Source organism: Octopus bimaculoides, chromosome 21 (assembly GCF_001194135.2).
Source record: "Octopus bimaculoides isolate UCB-OBI-ISO-001 chromosome 21, ASM119413v2, whole genome shotgun sequence".
In the NCBI taxonomy this organism is placed as follows: domain Eukaryota; kingdom Metazoa; phylum Mollusca; class Cephalopoda; order Octopoda; family Octopodidae; genus Octopus; species Octopus bimaculoides.
Genome location: NC_069001.1, coordinates 39,808,603 through 39,829,216, shown reverse-complemented (window position 1 = coordinate 39,829,216; position 20,614 = coordinate 39,808,603). Strand labels below are relative to the sequence as shown.

The window sequence follows — 20,614 nt, the reverse complement described above, 5'->3', positions numbered from 1 at the left end:
CCCGCACAAGCCAGTCCAGGGGCACTGGCAACGATCTCGCTCGAAAATCCTACAGGAGCCAGTCAGGCGGTACTGGCAACGGCCACGCTCAAAATGGTGCATCTCATGTGCCACCCGCACAAGAACCAGTCCAGGGGCACTGGCAACGATCTTACTTGGCTTGCCGGGTCTTCTCACGCACAGCCCATTTCCAAAGGTCTCGGTCCGTAGTCATCGCCTCGGTGAGGCCCAATGTACGAAGGTCTTGCCTCACCACCTCAGCCCAGGTCTTCCTGGGCCTACCTCTTCCACGGGTTCCCTCAACTGTTAGGGTGTGGCACTTTTTCACGCAGCTATCCTCCTCCATTCTCCTCCATTCATGATTATAAATTAGTTTTGATGTCATTAAATTTTTTGAGATTTTTTTAGAAAGAAAATATTCACACCATTAATAACTTTCTAAATTTGAAAGTAAACTGGTTATAAAGTTTTAAATTAAAACTACACAATCTGAAGTAAGCAAAGCGCGTTTAAACCAGTTAAAGCTGATTTGTAAACTTGAAATTAGTAATCTTGTGATCAAGTAATTAAAATTTTATTGTATTCAATGAGTAAATGATTAGGAGTTTGTGGCATACACACCTCTCCAGAGGACATAAGTAAACTAAATGAAATAGTTACATACAAGAAGTAGAAATCTGTAGTTTACCACTAATTAACTTGTCTTAAGGTTCTCCATTATATTATTCTAACGACTATCTATGTCTGCTTATGTAGTTGTAAGTAAATGAAATAATGATAGAATGCTACAGAGGCATAAAGTTTGATAGAAAGGGGTAGAAACTACCCGTGACCTACTGGGAAAGTCTGAGTTTCCCAGCAACGGAGTTTTGTTTCATGAGAATTTTTTTTTCTTTTCCAGGTTATTTTGCATGCTTTCCACCGAAATCACACGTAAGCAGCTCCTTTCTCCAGAAAAGGAAAGATTTGGCTGCTATTTCTTGTATGCCCAGCTACCATGTAACAGATATTGTGGGTCCTTTATCACAAATAGCAGTTACGTGGTAGCAGGGCATGCTAGAAATACCAGCCAAATCTTTGGAAGTGTGATATGTTGAAAGCACTGGAAAAAACCTAAGGAAAAAATTATTTCACACTGAGTTTATGGATTGGTCTTTTACAAAATATTTATGCCAAAAAGAATTTTCGTAATGGTATTCACTTGAAAAGAATTTTAAAAATCATTAAAATATTGTCTGTTTAAAGAAAGCTAAAATATAAATAATTTTTGTACAAACAACTTACATTTTTGAAATCACATTCACTTAAAAATATTTCTAAATGATTAAAATATTGTGTTTAAGGAAAGCGAAAATAGAAACATTTTTCGTTGTCAAAGTCACTGTATAATTGAAAGGTAAGAGTTACTTCCCTTCCAGGATCAAGTTAATTTTGGAGACTTTTCCCATTAAGCACCATTTTGGGTATTCATACTCTGAAAACCCTTAATACCTTCACAACTACTTATCCAATTTACGCAAAATTTGTTTCATTCCGCTCGTATTTACATTTCAGGGGCACTTTAATTCATAGTATTTTCCCATTATGCACCAGTTTGCCTGAGTAACATTGCAAGCAAGCAAGATTCAATCTGACTTTTAATGTATTATAGATAGCTAATATAATATATATATAGAAAAAGAGAGAGACAGAGAAGTAGAGAGGTATTTAGCCAGAGAGACAGAGAAGTAGAGAGGTATTTAACCAGAGAGACAGGCAGAGATAATTAGATAAAGAGAAATATAAAATGAGAAGAAGAGGAAAGAGATAGATAAAACAACTGAGTTAGAGAGAGATAAAGAAAAGGAGAAAAAGGGAGAAGAAGGAAGAATAAATGTTAATACAAAGCCTTTGTTTGCACCCATTTAAATGAACAGGTTTCATTAAAACCTCTAGAAATCAGGCTATAAAAGAAGTTGTAGACAATAGACTGAAGTTGTGTTATGTAATAAAAAGTGCCAAGGGTAATCTGAGTGGAGTCTACATCAGTAATGTTTGATGTTAATCCATGTAAATAATAGAGGGCTAAGCCATGAGCAACAATGATTTTCATGGTATGATGGGAGAGAAAGTAAGCTGATATTTTGGGTATTAGTCCTTCATCAAGACAGAAGGAATGTGTAAGGAAGGTAAAAACACAATGTGTTCTTCTCAGTATTAAAAAATACATTGATTTGTTTGTTGTTGTTTATGTTCTCCTTACCTGAAGCTGTGTTAATTTAGCTAAAATAAAATAAAAGACTTGTTTCTAAATTTTGAAAAGCCACAGAAACAAAGCTTATCTTCATTTCTCAATTCATGAAAGAGCGCCTGCAATATTGAGACTGCAAGTTCATCTACCAGATGAACAAAGAATATTGCTCAGAAATAATGAAGATATATATAAATATGGCTGTCAATGAACAACATATGAGGAAAACATTGACAGAATTCTTTTTATTGTGCATTGATGATGACTTAGCAAAAACGTTGCTTTATGCTGAAGTAGCCATGAAGTTCACTTGAAACAAAGAATGACAAAGAAGAAAGCGAGGAAAAAAGGTGAAGGCCATCTGAACATTTTCAAAGAAGGAAGACTCGGTCATGTTCATGTTGCCATACCAAAGCCAGGAGAACTGTGCTATTTAAGAATTCTGCAGCTGTGCATCAACATTTTCAACTTGGAATGGTTGTGAACCAACGGGTCACAGGTACATCTAATTAATTACACCGGACTTCACTCCATATCATTACAAGCCTTCAGTGTAGTTACAAGAGAGCTAGCAGAACATGGTAGAAACTATTCTTCTGTTGTTGAAACCTCGTAATCCCCCCCAAAAACATACAGAGCTGTTCCCCTTCCTTGTTAGGCCTAACCAACCGTTTAATATATTCCCTTTTCACTGCATTAAATTTTACTATGGTTATTTTTCAGGTTAAATCATCTTTTTATTATTTAATAAAGGATTATATTTTGCAGTTGAGGACTGAGAAGTGTACAAATTTAGAGTTGATTCTGCAGAAATAACTAATATGGTACTATGTTGTTTTAGATGGAAAGACTGGTGAATGCTCATGTAGAACCTTAAACTATGGCATAAATCTGAGATGCCTATTTGAAATTATCTAGAAATCTGTGGGATCTCTTAATTTTGAAAACTGAAGTTCACTAAACAAATAAATAAATAAAATAAATAAATAAATCTATAGAAAATTTTTACACATTCAGAATCAAGATACGATAAGGTTGTCATTTTGTGATTATTTTTTTCAGAATCATTTTACAGTTTAAAATCTAACAAAGTATGATTTTTAACAGATGAATTGTCTGAGCACTTGCTTGGTGTTCAGGCAAGCTTCTAAGTAAGGAAAATGAATAGTTCTGTATAATAAGCAGGAACATGCAGTGAGGTGACAGGTAGCAATAAACATTAAAGAGATTTAGGTGGAAGTCGAACAAGGAATATTTTGGGTGCCATTTCAGGACTCAAGACACAGTGTTTGCTTTATCGTTTTTTTTCTTTTTCTTTTAATCAGGGATAGCAGCATAGACATGGTCAGATGTTAATTAGCATTTAAATTAGCATGCTAATTAGCAAGTATAAGAGTAGACATGACTGACCATAGTAAGGCATGACAGGAACCATAACCCAAAGAAAATCATTTAGCCAACCACTTAGTCCATCTCTTCATCCACTCGAAGGAAAATAGAGGTGGGGATAATAATAATAATAATAATAATAAAATGCATTTCCAGCACAACAAGCTACCACAGAGACAAAACAGCTGGAGTACATACAGGGGTTTGCTTACAGGGGTGAAGGGAAGAGGAGAAGAAGAGGACAAAAAATGAAGGAGGGGAATAAAAAATACCAACTGACAAGTGAAAGGCTGGTAGGAAAGAAGAGTGGGTGCAAAACACAGTTTTGATGAAGTTGGCCCAGAATTCAGGGAGAGCCGTTCCAAATGCTTACTTCATCTTTGTTGAGTTTAGTCATGGAAGCTGTGATTTGATTTGCTGCTATGGAGAGAAGGGCGTTATCAACACTGGCCTCACTTCCAATTGAGGTTCGTCGTCCAACATCCTTCATTTCAATGCTCTACAAGGCAAAAGGTAGGTCATGAAAAAGGATTCCCTTGACTCTTTGTTGAACCAAATTACTCTAAATTTTGCTTGAAGACCTAAACTTCTCTCTCTCTCTCTCACTCAGTTCCTTAGTTCCCTATCTACTGTGGAAATAGAAGTTGGAGAACAAACATTTTGGTTCTGCCTTTTCAAGTTAAACAAAATATTGTTTTTTTTTTTAAAAAAAAGAACATATACAAAATACAGAAAATACTTGAATAATAAAATAATTTAGGGATACTTTAAGAAAAACAAAACAAAAGGAAAAGAATGGACATAAAACAAAAAATTTTAAACTAATTTTTGAAAATTCAACCACAGTAGATAGAACTAAAGATTGCATTCATAAAAAAACTAAATTGAAAATACTCTGTTAAAAAATTTTAAGGCTTTCTGGTATATATGTATACACACAAACACACACACACATACACATACATATGTACATCAAATATATATATACATATATGTGTGTGTGTGTATGTATATATGACATATGTATATAAACACACACAGAGTGTTTGGGCTAAATTTGACAATTTTTCTGTCCCCTTTTTTCAGGAACAACTTGATTTATTGGTGAACAGTCAACAGCATTGGAGAGCAGAAAGATTAAAGTTCCAGTTGAGAAACAGGTGACATGGAGAAATAACAGCCATATAAATATTGGAGAAGATATGTACCTGTACCATGATGATTCGTACTGGGCATCAAAATTCCAACATCATGGCTGCTGCTCAGTGGCCTGTGAGCATTAAAAACACTGCAACAGAAAGTGTGAAGCTGTGGCCAGCAGGAAGGGACACAGCAGGGGCTTCTGATTGCATCCTCATTTCAGAGTTCATACTTCCATCTTTGAACAGGGTCTTAGGCTCAATTCAGACAGCTATGTGGAGCTGCTGGAGACTGTGGTTAATCCCTGGCAGGAGAGGGTTGCGGCTACAAGGCCATACGTGAAGCAGCAGCATGATTCAGCTCCTTGCTACAACTCTGGAAAGAGTTAGAAGTGTTTGTTGGCAAATTTCTATGACTTCACCAGCCCCAAATTCTGGCCTCCTAATTCACCTGATTGTAATTCCATAGATTACTGTGTCTAGTGTATGGTTGAAAAAAAGAAACATCAACCACAGTGCCTGCAACACCAAGTCCAAGCTGGTGGCAAAGATCAAGGGAGTATTTGAAGATCTTCTCTGGGACACAGTGAGGAATGCATGTGCCAGGTTTCAGACCCATTTCCAGATCATGAGGAAAGCTGAAGGTGGCTGAGGATGGCTATCTCCCAGCCATAGTCCAGTTGATATATCTTGATTTTTAAAGTTTTTTCTCTTCTTTTTATACAAACTGTCATATTTAGCCTGAACATTCTATATATATATATATATATATATATATATATATATATATATGTAAAGAATGTATGTATATATGCATAAACACACTCACACACTGTGTGTGTGTGCGTGCATGTGTGTGTGTCATGCTGAATTAATAACAAAAAACTAAAAACTTGCTGAAATGTCAACTTGAAATAAAAATCTATGAAACAGAAAATGATAAAAAAAAAAGCATTGAAAAAAAGAAATGATTAAAACTAGAAAGAAATGCAAGAAAATGAAGATGATGCTGCTGATGAAGATGAAAATGATGAAGATGATATTGATGCTTTGGCAGATGTGTACATATAAATATGTGTGTATGTATGTGTGTGTAAAACACAACACAAGTCTACCTGTGGTAAAACAAAACATTTAGTCAACTTCAACAAATATGTTTACTAAACATTAATTATTGCAATACAAACCTGAAAGAAAAGAATTTAGAAACAATATCAAACTGTATCTATACCTACATTCCATACAAAGGGGTGTGTGTATATATGTAAATGTTGTGAACACCATTGTTAGACATTCCATTTTCTGTGTCAACTGGCAAAGGTCTTTACGCACACAGAAGGACCAGATGTAGAATATCAGATCTTTCATAATTACTTCTGTTTCATGAACTTCATCCTAAACTCAGTTTTTGTTATGAGTGCTGAGATTAATTAAACTAAAGATTGCTACATAACTGCAGGCATGTGTGTGTCTACATGAACAAGCATATACATATATACATACACACTCCTATATACATGCTATATATATATATATATATATATGTGAAATGTTAACGATCAGGGTTATCAACTCCAGCATGTATTTAACTGGTAGGCAACTCTAGAGGAATACTGTTGAGTATTCCTAGTCTATCATCCAGTCGATAGAGAAATCATTGCAGTCCTAATGCATGAAATAATATGTAATCGATTTCTGTGACAACACTTGCAGCAGATATCACACAGGGAAGAAATATAATAAATGATGACAGATAGAAAGTCACCAATTCAATTCATGCAACATATGTTTCAATAGCATGTACTATTATTTGCACATATTGTGTTACATAATGATGTGATATTACATAATTTGTTCACTATTCCTTCAATGGTTCATGATGCTTGACATGATGACAGATAATGGAGTGCATTAAATAATAGAAAAAAATGTAATATCATATCATATTATGTAATACACCATGTGCAAAGAAATTACCATACTATTGAAACATTTGTAGCATGAAGTAAATGAATAGACATCTATTTTACTTTATTATATATAAACACATGAAGAGCCTCTAGGTGAAATAAAAAATATTTTTTTGAACTTATGTTTATGGATTGAACTGACTCATACTTGTTACTTTGATTTTTTTTAAGATTCCAAGTGGCCGGACAAAGGTTCTAGGAATATGTCTCCCAACAGGGTAATATATCTATGTATTACTACTTAGTCAAAAGCCATGGCTCATCACTGCCATCCCACCTGTAATTAATTAAGATGGACAAGTAAACCTACAATAACACAGACAGGTCAGTAATGGAATGCTGAACATTCATCCCACAGTGAAGCAAAAGAAAATCTTATAAATAAATAAATTTGAAGTTTGTTTCTCTTTGAATAAGACAATTAGGATAAAGTGTAAAGACTTGTGGGTGTAAGACCTTCATTAGCTCAGTCAATAAATATTGTCCTTATAGGTTCTGTAACCTTTTTAATAGACACACCTTAAGAGTTTCTTTTAACTACACAACTAGTGCAAAGAAATATTGGCAGGAAGGTCCACACCTGAGACAGAGACAGGACGCTCATGCAGAGGCAACACCACTGCAATATGGAGATAGTCATATATGAGGCAGAGGTAATGTCAAAGGTTTTGAATTGGAGGCATGTAGGCATAACAGAAGCTCCTTTCAGAACCATAGTCAACAAAAGTAAATGCTTCATCCATACTCAGGAGAGATACAATATCACAGCCCTGGCTAGGAATGTATGGTGGTTAAAGGAATGCACCATGGAGTACAACATCAAATGGAAAATCTTAGAGAAATTCAAGCTGTTTTGATAGCAGCCGAAAATAATGTTTAGCTGAGAAAAAAAAAATCATATTAAAAATTCTTATCATTTGGACATCTGCTTAAACTGCTGGAACAAGATTTTTAGCCCACTTGAGAGAAGATATATATTATCTTATCCATGGGCCGTACCATGACCACAAATACTAGGCTCTCCAACATTAGGTCTTCTATCATCACATCGTGAGAACACAGCAAAGTTTTTAACCAAACCATACACACATATGCCTAGGAGCATAGACATGGTGTTAAAGATTTGGACGCCTACCAAAGTTCTCCCTCCACCCTCTACACATATACTAACCATACATGCATAGAAGCCCTCGAACAGCACCCCTCCACTTGCACATAGTTTCATCGACCACACTTGTTTCTTCACAGCTAAATCAGAGGCTTTGCGAACTAAGGGACATAAGTCTTGATAAATCTTTTGCACAATTGTCTATTGTAACTTAGTTTCAACCTTTTTTCCCCAAACACTTACAAACTGGATGAGGTAATTTCTCACCTCCAATAACAGAGAAATCACCATATTTTTTTCATACCTGCCATTTTCAAAGATGACATGGGTTAGATAACTATAATGTTATCTAATACTAACTATTTAATACTTTGATTATTGTATCCAGTTTACAGACCAAATACACGAGTGGTTATTTTTTGCGACTTATTGATTCTTAGGTGACTATATATATATATATATATATATATATATATATATATATATATATATATATATATATATACAGTTTTAGAAGACATTATTCTCGTATAAAATGGAAGTGCTTGCGTTTTGACTTTATAAATATTGTTATTTAATCATTGTGTACTGAAAAGAGAGCTGAAGAAAACAAAAGACACACCAATTCATAGGAATATGTTTGTTTGTAAAGAGTGTTAACTTAAGATTAATTAATAAATCTCTGAAAAAAGAGGAATTATTAATTGGCATTAATTACTTGGAAAATAATTTACCAAAGTAAATTGGATAATAATAATAATTCTATTGAACATAAAATTCTGTTATAAAACAATAGTACAATGATACAGTACTAAACGTGCATACTATTGCTAGGTTTACAAATGTCGGGTAATTTTGGCACATTTCAAAGTGTTTATAACATTGAGATGAACAACAACTTGCAGTGTATTGTAAACTTAATGGGTTGTTTTGAAGAAAAGGGGAAAAAAACCATATTCACCAGTGTAAGTCTATTAACCATCACCAGAATATTATCAAAAAGAGAAAAGCCAGCAATGTTTTAAGAAATCTAGAATCTGCCACTGTTAATTATCCAAAGATTACCAAATTCATGCAGGGAACCATAAGATTTTAGAGAATGCACTTATTTCTTTCTTTTTTTTTTTTAAATTTGCTACCTTGTACTTTGGATTTTCATACAACTGAGTCTCATCAACACCAGAGAAAGAACGGTTAACATAGCCACCTCTTTGTTGGTTTGGGTTGTAATTTGCTTGATTCTGAGACAATAAAAAAAAATAATAAAAAAAAGAAAAGAAAAGAAAAAATGAAAGGAAAAATAAAAAAATAAACGAATATAATTATTCTGAAAGGTATCCACATATATATATATATATATTGGACACTGAATCTTAAATCTTGTTTCCTTGTAATTCAGTTTAACAAAATATGTTTTCTTGTGCCATTTTATGGAATTTAAAATTTTTGTGATAAAGTTAGATAGAAATATTGCGCTGATAAATATTGAAAAATTTACTAAAGAATAGCTAAAAAAAAATTATCCAATAATATTCAAAGTATTTATGCAATGTTAATATGAGTTCAAATGTGCTAAAAGCATGTTTGGACTTGTAAAAAAGCCATTCATTGTGTTTTGTCATGGAGAAAATTTTACCTTTTGTAATCAAAGTATTCAATAGAAATAATAGTTTCATTAAGTAGTTTACAAGCCATCTAAAGTTATTTGATATAAACAGTTTGTAATTTTTATTAGAAGTTTTACAATGTCTATAGACTACCTCTCTATCTCCAAACCTAACATTTTACAATTAACAGAGAATAAGAAAATGAGGATGTATAAAAGAGTCTCATAATTAATTTGAAGCACATCACATTGGAGTCAAAACTCAAAAGTTGACCCTTTATTTAATGGATTAGTCAAATGGAAACAAGTCAATGTTCAGAGGGGCTCAGATAGAAAGTTACCCCCAGATTTGGCTTCACTACTTCTTTAGTACCAAGAGGCAGTGTGAAATGGAGTGATGGACTGAGTTAACCACCCAAGAACAGGAATGGTGGCTCTGTCAGCATTTCAAACAATATTCATCCACCAAATTTCCCTCATAAGGCTTTGGTTGACCTGAACCTAGATGTTGCACAGTGGGATTGAACCTGAAACCATGTGGTTGTGAAATAACCCACTTAACTACACAGTTATTGGATCTTTTATTATCAGGCCCTGGTAGCAGCTACATAAACAGGAAACATGTCAAAGAATGAGTGAAAGACAAGATAATTTCAAGTTATGTAAACTGATAATAAATATATTAAAAATAAAACTAAAAACTAAGAATTATAAATTTTCTCTTTAAAATATTTTCAGTGAATGTAAATATCTTTTTTGCTGTTAGCATTTGGAGAGGTATATAAAGTGAAGAAAATAGAGATTGCTTTCTTATAAATGACACTTCAGTAGAGTTTTGTAACAAAGATCTTTCGACTTGAATATCTTCTAATTAATGAAGTTTTAGTCAGATTTAGTTTCTAGATAAAGTTTGTTTGTTTTTTTATTAGTATGAAAAAGAAATGAAAGCAATCATAATATAAATACCTATGAAAAATGTCAGAAAATGATAAGACATGATTCTTGATATTCTTAATAAACTACTTTGTTGAAAAATTATAAAATCAAAATTATTGAAATTAAAATATAAAGTTATTTGTTACACATTAGGATTTATTAGAGAGAGATTTAAATAAAGTTAAATACTTATTGATAATAATAATAATAATAATAATAATAATAATAATAATAATAATAATAATAATGATAATTGTTTCCAACAGGCACAAGACCCAAAATTCGGTGGGGAGGAGTTACTTGGTGACTCATTACTTGAGTGGTGTTTTGTTGGTCCCAAAAGGATGAAAGACAAGTTTGCTTTTGATAAGATCTGAACTCAGAATGTAAAGAGCCGGAACAAATACCTCAAAGGATTTTTCACAGCATTTTAACAATTCTGCCAACTCAGCATCCTCAATAATAATATTAATAATGATTATGATGATGATAATAGTAATAATAATAATAATAATAATGATGGTTTCAAATTTTGGCATAGAGCCAACAAGTTTGAGGGGAGGGGGCAAGTCGATTACACTGATTCAAATGCTCGACTAGTTTTATTGATCCTGAAAGGATGATGAATAATAATTTTGGTAGAAAGTCAGCAGTTTTAGGGTTAGTCAGTTACAACAACCTCAGTACTCAGTTGGGATCTATTGTATTGACTGTGAAAGGATGAAACGCTAAGTCAATCTCAGTGGAATAAACTCAGAACATAAAGAACTGGAAGAGATGCTATGGAGCATTTTGTCTGATGTGCTAACAATTCTGCCAGCTTGCTACAATAATAATAATAATAATAATGGGTGCACTATAGCAACAGACCACTTGCTTGCAAGCATATTGACCAGTACAAAGACTATGTCTAGTAGTGTGGTTAGCAGTTGTTGGATTATGACCGGGCCCACCTGCCAGGTGTGGCACCTACACCATTATCGTCATTTATTTTGCTTGGTATTTTCATTCACAAATGAGGTGTGTTTTTAGGTTAATACCAACTGGTATTTTTTTTATCAAGAGACCATCTCTATCAAGGTAGTCTGCCAAAGTGGCAGGGTCCTTGCTCCCCTGGTTTTGAACTCAGTGTTCCTTCTCGTAGGCTGCTTGACACCCAAGGCTAATTAGTACAGCCTACCCAGGGCACTGGTCATTTGAAGGCACCAGCTACTCACCTTTTCTCACCTGTTGGTTTGGCAAAGGAGTCAATCAAGACTGCAAAGCTCTGACTACCCATAAGTTGGGCCTGTTCCTTTCACATTTCTGTATGTTGGGGACCATGATCCTGATTCTCACTAGGGGACAGGTGTGCATCAGTTGGTTCCGCATCTTCATCCAAATATTGCTTCGGAGTTAAGTCCCAATTCGCGGTTCATTCACTTTCATCCCAGGCATGGAGCCATTGAACACTGATTCGTCCTCACTTTATTACACGTATGTATATAGTTACAGGTTTTGTAGCTCTTTTAGATCACAATTTTGTACTGTACAAGTGAGACCTTGTGGTTAATACAAAAAAGGATTATTATTCCGAGTTCAAATCCTGCTGAGGTTGACTTTGCCTTTTATCTTTTGAGGCCGATAAAATAAGTACCAGATGAGTACTGGAGTCAATATAATTGACTATCCCCCTCCCCCAAATTTCAGGCTTTGTGCCCATAGTAGGATTATTATTATTATTATTATTATAGTGTTAGAAAGGGCATCCAGCCACAGAAACCATGCCAAAAACAACACTGGAGTTCAACACAGCTCTGAAGCTTGCCAGTTCCCTGTCACATTGTCTAACCCATGCCAGCATGGAAAGCAGACGTGAAATTATTATTATTATTATTATTATATTCTGGCTCTTTATGTCCTAAGTTCCTTTCAAGTTTGATAATATAAATACCAGCTGACCACTGGAGTTGATATACTTGACCTACCCAAGTCTCCTTCCCCAAAATTTCAGGCCTCATGCCAATAGTAGGAAGATTATTATTATTATTGTTGTTGCTCCAATTTTCAAGAGCTGAAATGTCATAGGTTATGGTTAAAGATATGCATTTGTTTAGAGTAAAATATCAAAATATTGATAAGAACTTATTGAAACAAATTGATATTAAGGGATAATTTAAAAGAAGCATAAATATTTAACCCTAATTATTGGATACAAGTCATTAATATTCAATGTAGACATCATATAAATATTCTAGAATGTTAAGTTTTTCAATAAACTTGAATATATTTCTCTGGTGCTGAAGAGATGATGGAAGAGAGAGAGAAAAAATATTGGGAAGCAAACTTATAAAACAGAATATTTAGTAGTAGATTTTCTTAAGGTTTGTGATCAAATGTATGAGTTATGAGAGAAAAATTCCTTCACCAGAATATGTTGAAGACAGATAAAACTTTGAAAAGAGATGACACACAAACTACTAATCCAAGTCGAAAGATCAAATCTATGTAATTTCCTTTCTTATAAAATCTAACAACATTCTAATAAAATTAAAAAAAAAAAAAAAATAGAAGGATTTGATGTTGTTCAGCGTGCAGGGGCATTCACTACCTGGGGAAATATTAAATCATACACTACCTGAGAAGTCAACAAACAAGAAAAACAGAAAAACAAAAATAGGATGTAGATTAGGTCAATGATTAAAAACACAATCCAATGATTAGATTTCAAATGTAAAAATTTCAAAATTAAATGATATAAAATTTCATTTTTAAAATTAGTTAAGAAGACTAGTAATAAATTGAGAGAATCTGATAAATAACCCAACATGTTGACATATTTGAATAAAAAAAAAAAGAACATCAATAAAAAATAACAGGTAAAGCATTGTCAAGGTGAAAATAAATGTGTGACAAAAGAGAGAAAGAAAGAGATGAGAAAAAGAGAAAGAAAGTGAAAGTTATTGTCGACCTTACCAGCAGAGACTAGGTTCCTGCAAAAAAGAAGATGAAGCATACCTGTAAGCTGGCAGTTTCACTTTTTTGTACAGAGTTATCTTTCTTACGTCGACTACTGCCACGGCGAAGGAAACTGAATGAACGCTGCCAGGTTGTTTTATCATGGTTTCTATCGACACTGAAAACAGAGGAAACCAGTATTAAGATAAAGGAAAATAATTAGCTTAATATATATATTTCCCCTGCCTTCACTCCAACATTTTCTAACTTCTATTTCTCCCTTTTCTATCTTCTCTTCTTCCTCTGATCATTGTCTTCTCTCCGCTCATGATGAGGATTATTTAATCTTTGATGTCTACAAATCAGTGTCGCTTTTCCATTATAACCTCACTAACACACTCTTGCCCCTATCACTCTTTCCCTGGCATCATTGTCTCTCTTCTCTCACTCAAGGGTCTCTCTCTTCCATTTACCTTCTTGAATGGATTAAGACAACTCTTAGATACTTGCCAAGAACAAGGCAACTTCTAGTACTGATATCATGACATGCAGCCAGTAGGCGATAAGGAGGGCACCCAGCCATAGAGACTATACCAGAACTGGTGTGTGTGTGAATGAAACATGGTCTGTGACCCACCCAGAAAGGCAATAACTCCTCCAAATCAGGAGAAAGACTATGACAGACCATGCTCCAGCATGAACCACGAACAGAAATTGATGGGAATTTGAAAAATTAAAACAGTGAGATCAAAACTAATAAAACAACAGTGCCATGTACTTGATAACCCCTTATCTAAACTGTACATGGAAGCAGAAAGGGTGGAACATTTGGAATTTAGTATTATTGTATGTTTACATTTATAAAGTCAAACAGCTTGGAAAAGAAACCTTAATTCTAAACAGGTTATTCAATCATATTTCATAATGCAGTTTAAGCATACACTGTATGTGTGTGTGTGTGTGTGTGTGTGTGTGTGTGTGTATATATATATATATATATATATATATATATATATATGTATGTATATAGTATGTCTTATGTGGAAAGTTAGATGTGTGAGGTTACTGATGAGTTGGAGCTGTGCAACATAATGTAATAAAGTGTTACCCTGTGTGTGTGTGCATGTGTGTAGTGGTAGTAGAAGTAGTAGAAAGACTGAGACTTACTTGTGACCTCCTTCTGTTTCATTGTCAGAATGTTCTGAATCAATACTCTGGCTTGAACGAGCAGATGGGGTCCTCATGACACCAATTATCCGCTGGAAGAATGACGGTGGACGCTAAGAGAGAGAGAGAGAGAGAGAGAGAGAGAGATAGAGAGAGAAGGAAAGGGAGAGAAAGAGAGTGTGAGATTTGAGAAATAAAAGGAAAAAACATTGACATTTTATATTGCAATTTGAAATCACAAATCATTCTAAAGAATGATATTTAAATAAAAAAATTATTAAAAAATTGCAAAGTTAAATGTGTTGTTTATATATTGTCAGCTTTAAATGTGACTTAATTTCATGCTTTATTAAAAATACTGTAGCGATATCTAAACAGTTGCGACCAGTTGACGGAACTATGGGGGACACTCAATAAATGGTAGCATGGCTCTCCAACTGTGGGGCAGTGCTGCAAACTTTGGAATAGCTTTGATAGAGGATCCCTATTGTAAGAACCCTGCTCTTTGGTATCTTTAGATATAAAATGCAAACGTATGAATATATATATTCAGACGATGGATGATTAAATTAGAACAGTTATTATAGTCCATTGTTGTTATGGTGCATTGTTGTGCCATTGAAAACACATTAAGATTCCATTGTATCTCGTTGTGGGAGTTGACATCACCGATTTCCAAATTGCAGCAGGTTGTGCAGAAGCCCTCACTGCCAATTCATCAGGAAAAGGAGCACCACAGGGATCTGTCAAACCCTTTCCCTCTTTAATATTAATAACAATCAACATCTTTAGAAAGAGTGTGACGTATATTGATTCTATATTTAGATAATTATTGCAATCAGTGAACAATAATTTCATTCATTACAGCTGCCTCCCATCCAATAACACAACAAACATTTGGTTCACCAATGGTCTTAACAGTAGAAATTGAGTATCTGCACCTTGAGGAAGAGCAAACATCTCAAAGGACATTGTTTATAAAGCACAAGCTTTTTGATTTACCCCACTTGACATTAGTGATGCACCAAAGTCAGAGTTTTTGTTATAAATGACACAAAACTAATTAGATGTTGCTCTTAATTAAGATTAAAATATAATTGTTAAGATCTACAAAGAGAGAGAGAGAAAGGGGGGAAATACTATTATGATATCACATTAAATAAGTTTGAGGTAAGCTTTCAAACTAGAAAACAAAAATATCACAAAAAAGATGCAAAATGAAGATGAAGGAAGAATGCTGTTGTTGCTTAACTCAGACATCCCTGACTGGACAGATCTAGGAGCTACGGCATTCCAACCATGACAATTCTGTCTCTTCCCAATGAGCAGGGAACCCTGTACCACAACTAACATGTCAGTCTTCTAGGACGGTAGGGTATGATTTGAGGGAATTCAGCTGCTGTTTCTAGCAGACTAAGTGACTATGCAGAGATATCTGTTCAGCTTTGGCTGAACAGTATTTTGCTGTGATAGCAACTCAATAGGAAAATCATTAAAACATTATTCCTACCTTGCTTCCCAACCATAAGATTTCAGGTTCGGTCCTACTACACAGTAACTTGGGAATGTGTTTTCTACTACAGCCATGGGCTAACCAAAGCCCTGTGAGTGGATTTGGTAGACAAAAGACAGAAACTGAAAGAATCTCACCATGTGTACGTTTGTGTGTGAATCCTTGTCGTGACATCATGAGATGGTTGAAAATAAACTTCACCATCATATAGGAGATGTTATTCCTTTCAAGTCTTCTGTTTAAAACATATCTGGTCATGGGAGGAAATATTACCTCACTTGGAAACCAGTGGGGGTTGGTGACAGAAAGGGCATCCAGCCATAGAAAAACTGCCTCAAGAAATTCTGTGTGAACCATGTAGATATCGACAAGTTGATGTTATGATGATGCCACAAAACAAACCTGTTATTTCGATAAACTCTATCTCTAAAGACATCTCATTACATATGAAGCAAAGACATTTAATTCCGGCTGCTCAATTTCCTTTGCCATGGAAGACAGTTTGATCATATGCTAGTTTTATTAACTACCATAAAATTATGATTGTACTACTTATTACACTTCCATGTCACCATAAAACAGCTAATTATTACATTTAATAATGATACGGGTAATAATAACAACAATAATAATAATAATAGCTGATATTTTCAATGTTAATAAACAACACATTTAACAACAAATGACAGAAAAGACAAGACTGAGTTATATTAAAGAGGAGAAAAAAAGTTGCATTAACTATAAAGCATTTTGAATAATAATAATAATCATAATAATAATAATCCTTTCTACTATAGGCAAAAGGCCTGAGATTTGGGGGAAGGGGGAAGAAGGCTGGTCGATTACATTGACCCCCAGTACTTGACTGGTACTTATTTTATCAACCCTGAAAGGATGAAAGTTAAAGTCGACCTCAGTGAAATTTGAACTCAGAACTTGAAGATGGACGAAATGCTGCTAAGCATTTTGTTCAGCATGCTAATAATTCTGCTTTAATAATGATAATAATAATAATAATAATAATAATAATAATAATAATAATAATAATAATAATAATAATATGTATAAATCAGGAGAAAACAAAATAAAACAAATAATTCATTTTAAAAAATGACGTTTTACGAGAAAATTTAAGTTTAAATTAAAGCCCATTTTATTTATTTTTGCAGCTTAGTCAATGATGAATGACAGTAGCTGTAACCTTAAAAGGGGCTGATTGTGTTGTCATTAGAAAGTATATGAGGAAGTTATCCCTACACCTGATGTGGATGCTTGCAATGGAAAAAACTCCACCAAAGACACTTCTGGAACTCAGGAGCGGGTTCAGACTGGACAACAGACTAAGTCAACCACTCAAGCCTCCTACAAGCTTCCATACAATTTCTTTCTACCAAATTTTACAATGTTTTGGTTGAGTCAAGGCTATGGTAGAAAATACTTGTCCAAGGTGCCACATAATGGAACTGAACCAGAAACCATATATTTGTGGAATAAATTTTTTAACCACACAAACATATATATACATATATATATGTATGTATATTGAATGGTTAAATGTTATTTCAGTTTCAGCTGGAAACATTTAACTTCTGTTATCTTAGAAGTGTTTATTTTATTAAATATTGATGAATATTTTTAAGATTCATAACTAATTCTAATAATGATATTTTGCACAAGAATTAATGAATTATAATAAATTATTTAAATTCTTAGAATAGAAAATTAATGATTAGATAATTGCTTCACTTTTTGTTGGACAAAACTAAATTAAAGTTGCAGATTATTCTCTGCCTTATTTCATAAGAGAAATTATCAAAATATTTTGAATAAAATATGGAAATGAGAATAAATTAATTGTAAAGTGTTTACATCTGAATGACTGTCATTAAGTTATATGGCTGTTAATAAGAAGAGAATTGCTTTATACCATGGTAAAATACTAGAGTAGATTTAAGCATCAGAGCCGGTTTATCTTTTAACTATATGGAATTGGGTGATAAATAACAGTATTAAAATTTTTTAAATGGGATCAAACATAAAACAGAAGTGTTTTATTGTGCTTTATACCATACTGTATATTGTATGACACTTTAATCATTAGAAGTGTGAATACAGAAAGCACTGCTCACAAATGTAGTCTAATATCAGAGGTTGAATAAAACTGTATTTCAAGAGATTGCTCACTGTGTATTTGATATTTAAAGAAATAAAATGTTTGGCTTTTAATCAGAGGAGGAAGGCTAGAAACAATGTTTTAACAGGGCCTCCAGCAGTGTTGATACTTTTGTAGAAGATACCTGATCCAAATGCTTTCAACAGAATGAAATCTGTAAAAGTTCCTCAAGGTTCAGGTGCCGGTGGAGATGAAGTGGATTAGCTCTGTTTTTTCAATACATATATATATAAATAGTTTATTTGAAGAAGAACTGAATTAAACTATCATTTAGATCTTAAATCTATAACTGGGTAAACTTAAACAACTTAAGTTAAAAGTGTTCTTTTTTTTTCTTGAGAATAAATGTAAAAGACTTCAATCAAAGATCAACAACTTTCTTTTGTAATGGCCAGAGATATCACATTTTACATACAAATATGGCCTTGTTCCCACCCCATTTCCATTAGTGGCAATGCTTATGGAAGTGAAAATTAAATCATAACACAAAAGACAGCCTCAAAGACATTGATACTCAACAATCCACAAATACATTCAATTTGAACCATTCTGAGGCCCACTGAGAACATGTAGTTTACTTGTAGGCCATTCCCCCACATGTTGCCAATTTTTGATTTTAATCAAGAGACACATGATGCAGTTATCTTTGACATATTGCCACGTATAAAGAATTCAGACCAATAAAGTAATAAAATTAACAGTGTTTAAACAATAGTTTGGAAGAAGGGACTAAGTTGTAACTTTCATAGCCATTCCACTTCCAAAACTAGTGAAGCAATGCTGTTAATGTTCCTTTTGAAGAAGTGTAGATTAGTTAAATGTTTTGAAATGCACACAGTTTGGTTTAACTTCTTCATGCAGCATCTTATTTTCTAAATAGTTCAGTCACAATCATAAAAAAGGCGAAAATTCAAACTGGGAATCAACTGGGAATCAGCTATCCTCCTTATATCCTATCAGAAATTTGAGTTAGCTATTTATTATTTAATGTAAGTTTTGTACTCATTCCACAGATTTCTAAACTCCTCTAATGCACCATTTATCAGAACCTGGCTTTTGGGATTGATTTACAATGTGGTTTTTCAATAAATAAATTGCACAGAAAACCATTGCTGGAGTTTCAATTTGAAGTAAATAGTAGAAGAACATCTTTTATTCTAAGATGTGTTGGGGTTTCATAATCATAATGTCATGGGTTCGATTCTTGGACTGGGTGGCCTGTTGTGTCATGTTGCTCCACCCTACTCAGCTAAAATAAATACCTGCTGGGGAAGCCCTCTCTCCTTCCTGCTGTCACATCCTTGATGTTCTGTGCTGGGCCAAAAGTTGCCAACATGGCCTCTATATCTGCTTGTGACTACACAGGCCCCTTAAACTATTAGTGAAAGTATGGTACATGTTACCAGATCATACTTGTAAGTGCAAGGTCTAAGATAAAAATAAATGTATAAATATTGTGTGTGAATGTGTATACACACACACATTCATGTATGTATGTATGAGATGGTATCAAAAAGTTTCCAGACTTGTTCTGTAGTACACTAACAGATGGTAGTACACAGTTGTGTGTGCAGTGAGAGCTAGCAGTGACCTTCATGATGCAGTGTGCTGAGTGACATTGCTGTTTACTTTGCAAGTTGTGAAATTTGTGTTTTGTGATCATATATTTGCTGTAGTCTACAACTTTTGTCATGAACGGAAAGTTCAAACAAAGAGGCAATGTAAAATTTTGAATTAAACTTGGAAGTCTGCTACAGAAACATTGAACATGCTTTAGCAAGTTTATGGCAATGAAGCAATGGGTCGTATGGCGCTTCAAAAGGCACGGCAGAGCCACAGCTCAATCAAGAGCATGCTCATTGTTTTTTTGTGACATCCAAAGTATTGTACATCGAAGATTTGTTGCCCAGAGCCAGACCATCCGTTGAGAATTCTACTGTGATGTTTTGAAGAATTTGAGGGAGGAAGACTTTTGGTGAAAGTGACTGGATCTGTGGAGAGCATGAAGAATTGGATTCTTCCTGATGACAATGCACCCTATCATGGAGCTGCTCTAATTTGTGGGTTTCTTGCCAAAAACAACATATTGGCTTCTGCATCCCACCCTATTCAACAAATTTAGCACCTGCAGACTTCAATCTCTTCCACAAGATGAAAATGCAACTAAGAGGTTGCTGTTTTTAACATCTTTGTAAAGATCAAGAGCAAATCGCTAAAGGACCTTGATTTGTTTGTGGAAAACAACTTCCAGGCCAGATTCTAAAAGTGGCAGGAACGCTGGGACGGGTGTAGTGCTGTGCAAGGTGACTATTTTGAAGGAAATAAGGTTAAAACTTAGAGGTAAATTAGTTATTTGTTATTGAACACAACTAGTCCAAGAACCTTTTGATGCCACCTGCATGTGTGTGTGTGTATGTGTGTGAGCATGCGCATATATATATATATA

General features: G+C 34.1%; 1 protein-coding gene across 1 annotated transcript in view; it reads right to left on the bottom strand.

Moving 5' to 3' along the window:
- The window catches only part of LOC106879088 (voltage-dependent calcium channel type A subunit alpha-1), a 464,783-nt gene that overhangs the window by 17,937 nt on the left and 426,232 nt on the right, over positions 1 to 20,614 (bottom strand). The window contains exons 49-50 of the mRNA XM_052975441.1: positions 14,483 to 14,595; positions 13,376 to 13,493 (exon numbers count right to left, since the gene is read on the bottom strand). Coding sequence (XP_052831401.1) covers positions 13,376 to 13,493; positions 14,483 to 14,595 — 231 coding nt within the window. The remainder of the gene's footprint in view (positions 1 to 13,375; positions 13,494 to 14,482; positions 14,596 to 20,614) is intronic.